The 4026-nt window shown below is 50.7% G+C and overlaps 1 protein-coding gene across 1 annotated transcript in view; it reads right to left on the reverse strand.

The window, feature by feature from the left end:
* LOC119327918 (deoxymugineic acid synthase 1-D-like) overlaps positions 1 to 3002 on the reverse strand; it is a 6168-nt gene extending 3166 nt beyond the window's left edge. The window contains exon 1 of the mRNA XM_037600984.1: positions 2082 to 3002. Coding sequence (XP_037456881.1) covers positions 2082 to 2828 — 747 coding nt within the window. The 5' untranslated portion in view covers positions 2829 to 3002. The remainder of the gene's footprint in view (positions 1 to 2081) is intronic.
* Positions 3003 to 4026: the final 1024 nt, after the last annotated feature.

Genomic DNA, 4026 nt, shown 5'->3' on the forward strand with positions numbered 1-4026 from the left:
ACCATAGAGACACACGCATGCACAAACGCGTGCGCACACACACACACACACACACACACACCCACACACACACACACACATACACTTAGTTGCGAGTTGATGGTTGACATGCAACTGGGGACCACAACAAACACACAAAAGCACCCTTAGTTGCGAGTCGATGGTCGGCTTACAACTGAGGGGCCCCAACAAACACACAGACCCTTAGTTGCGAGGTGATGGTTGACATGCAACTGCAGACCCTCGACAAACACACACACATTCCTAGTTGCGAGTCAGTGGTTGACATGCAACTGGACTCGTAGAAACACACTCAACTCCCCTCCCCCTTCATGAGTTGTGACTCAATGGTTGGCTCGCAACTAGGAGCCCTCAACAAACACACATTGAGAACGCCCCCTCCCCCAGTTGCGAGTCGATGGTTGACTTGCAACTGGGAGCCCTCGACAAACACACACATCCTTAGTCGCGAGTAGATGGGTGACATGCAATTGGGGATCGCGACAAACACACATAGACACCGCCCCCTAGTTGTGGGTTGATGGTACAACTTCAGTTGCGAGTCGATTGTAGTCTTGTAACTAGGGCCATCGACAAACACACATACACCACCCCCTCCTCTAGTTGCGAGTCGATGTGCTTCAGATTTCGAAACAAAAACAGACAGAAAAATGGAAGAACATGGGAGGGGAACGGGACAACAGGCGGAGGGAAACATGCGAAAGGAGAGTGACAGACTCGATGGAGGCTACCGTCTCAATCTAATGTACTCTGGGGCTAGACTCTTCGTATTCTAAAAAAAGCCCATATCAAACAAGGTGACGGCGGGCCAACAAAAAGAAAACAAAAAATTGTCGCGCTCCGTTGTAGGCCTCCCAGCCCGACAAGACGATACGACAGGACACGGATAGATCGCGACACATGCGATCACTCGAGCGTGAAAAACAAAGCACAAACAAATCAAACGGCTGGACATAAAACTGATGTCGCCAAAAATAATCAAATTTAAAAAATCATAGATTACAAACAAATAAATTTAATAGATAAAGAAGAAAAAAGGAAGCGGAAAATAACGCGGCCCAGCTCTTTGAATTCTGCCCGTACAAAAAGGCCTAGGCGCAGACAAAAAGAAGAGCAAAAATGGCAGAACGCACCAGCGTATATAACAAAATATAAAAACCCACATACTAAGATCCCATTAAGAAAAAGGGACAATGCCGATCGGGAAAACAGCCCAAGAACACTAGTGCGACACGGGCCTTAGCGACAACAAAAACAACAGTTCAAGTCAAAGAAAACGACAACAGTTTGCACAAATCTTAAAGCCCATAATCATGTGATGAATAACTTAAATATGACATCCTTAAAAAAGATCTAGATGTGATTTAGTCATTATGAAAGTCTGTCTAGGACACATCTAGATATAACATATTTATGTCACATTTAACCCAATGTTCATTATGTTTGTGGTCTGTTTTTTTGTCCCAGCTTTTTTTTCCTTGTTACTTACGTTACTCATGGGAGATTAGATGTGACATCCTTAGAGCATCTCCAACAGGCACGCCAAACTAGCGCCGCGCCGCAAAATCCCCCGTTTTAGCGCGCGCAACCGGAATAGTTGCTCCAGCGGGCGCGCGAAAACAGTGCGCGGGGCATGCGTAGTCCAGCGCGCGGACCAAAACGAATCGCGCGCCGCATATTTGCTATGCCCGCTTTCGCGCGCTGGACTCTCGCGCGCTCGCTCGCACCTCCCACCCCTCATCCATACGTGTCGCGCGTGCTGCTGGAGCGGCGCGCGCGCGCTACATTTTAGCGCGGCTGTTGGAGCCAGCGCTGCGTGCCGCGCCAAATCAGGCGATGGGCGCGCGCTATAACTGTTTTTTACGCGCGGCGCGTTCGGCGCCTGTTAGAGATGCTCTTAGAAAACATCTAGATGTGAATTAGACAAGCTGACACTTATATGTAGGAACTGAAATAATCTGACACAAGCTAATTTTGAATAATTTATCTTAGTATAAACTTCACAGCAATTTTTAGTGGTGAATTTTAGGAAAAGAAAACATTTGTTTCTTCACGTTTACCTGCGCGACGGTCTTGCCTCTCGCGGCGGCGACGTCGTGCAAGACGCCGCTCTCCATGACGGCGTCGGAGCCCCAGAAGGCGCCGTACGCGCCGAGCGGCGAGTAGGCGGCGACGACGACGCCGTGCCGGGCGCACACCTCCCGCACCTTCTCCTGCCTCCACCCGACGTTCATCTCAACCTGGTTGACCGCCGGCGGCACGGCGGCGAGAGCCAGCAGCCTCTCCATCTTGGCCGACGAGAAGTTGCTCACCCCGACGGACCTCGCCAGGCCCAGCCGATGGCACTCCTCCATGCCGCGCCACACGCCCTCCATGTCGAACTCCACCAGCGTGCCCTTGTCCACGGGGAGGCCGCCGGCGGTGGCGGCCACGGGCCAGTGGATGAGGAAGAGGTCAAGGTAGGCTAGGCCGAGGCGGGCGAGGGACTCGCGGAGCGCCGGGACGACGCGGCCCGGGCGCGCATCGGAGATCCAGAGCTTGGAGGTGACGAAGAGGTCGGCGCGGACGGACTCGGCTACGGCGGCGCCCACCGTCGGCTCCGTGCGGTACATGGAGGCCGTGTCCAGGTGGCGGTAGCCGAGGCGGATGGCGTGCACGATGGTGTCCGCCAGGTCCGCCGGCTTGCTTGGCGAGCCCGTGCCGAACCCCAGCACCGGCATGGCGTGGCCAATGTTCAGGATCACGGACGGGATCGCCGTTGCCCGGGCACCAGCGCCGTGCCCGTCGTCGCCGGCTCCGGTGGCCATGGATGGAGTTCTTTGTGATCGGTTGAGCGGTCGGGTCCAGTGTTTTTGACTTGCAGCACAATGGAGCGCACGAGAGGTCACCCTCCTGCTTGGCCAAGCACGGATTGTCTGATTGCCGTCTGCCAAGCTGAGTAGGAACTGACGCCACGTCAGGATCCAAGCGACGTGAAGGCGATATGGGATATTATTTTTTCACAATTAGCTACTCCCTCTGTCCCAAAATATAAAAACGTTTTTCACACTACACTAGTGTCAAAAACGTTCTTATATTATGGGACGAAGGGAGTACATGTGATTCGCCTGGATTTAGAATTTGGGTCGGTTGAATTTGGTTTGAAGGAAGGAGCTCCTCCGAGAAGCCTTCTGGGTTTATCTTATGACGGCAAGCGACCCCATTATCTATCTTAAGATGGCAGTGGACCTCTATCTATTTTAAGGATATTAGGGATGATGTGGGTGCTAGAGGGATGTCGGGGGACGACAGCTGAATGGAGGGTGGGCCGGCGAGGCTGGTGCGAAAGCCGCCGGCGACGGGCATGGTGACTGGCATTCAGTCGGTGGTCTGTGGGGATGGTTGGGGAAGAAGACATCGAAAGGTTGGAGAAAGCATCTACTATTCATTTTACATTTAACAGCTAGAAATAACCGACTGACCCAAATTAACTGTTTAGTCGACTTAACCTAGCCACTTCTTTGTCTCGTTGTAGCGCTTCTTTTCTGGGGGATTTTTTTTTCAATAATGCTCCATCTACAAGCAGGCTACGTAAAGTAACGTAATCTTCCTAACTATAAATCCTCTTCCCCCTGATTTCAATCGGGGTGGGCCTCAGCCACTAATCCTTGTACAATTAACTACCTCCACATCACCTTTTACGTAGAATCCTCACGTAAGTTTACGTGGGTCTAGCATTACTTATTTTTTTCTAGTGATCTCGCTGTAGGATTCTTGTTAGGAGTGGGCTACAAATGACTTTTTGGTGCTCTATTGCTTTCCGTCCCACCCTTTTCTTATTGTTGACTTGTTAAACTTCGGAACCAGTGATATTTTATAGAAAAAGGTATGTTTGGTCATTTTCAAGGTACTAATCTTGGGAGAGAAAAGCCTAAAGTATGAATTTTCTTTTGTTCTGTTTCCAATGAAAGTGAAATGTGTTATTAATTCATTAACTCAAATTGATTGCACACTTTAGGCTAAAAA

The sequence above is a fragment of the Triticum dicoccoides genome, chromosome 7A (genome assembly GCF_002162155.2).
Source record: "Triticum dicoccoides isolate Atlit2015 ecotype Zavitan chromosome 7A, WEW_v2.0, whole genome shotgun sequence".
In the NCBI taxonomy this organism is placed as follows: domain Eukaryota; kingdom Viridiplantae; phylum Streptophyta; class Magnoliopsida; order Poales; family Poaceae; genus Triticum; species Triticum dicoccoides.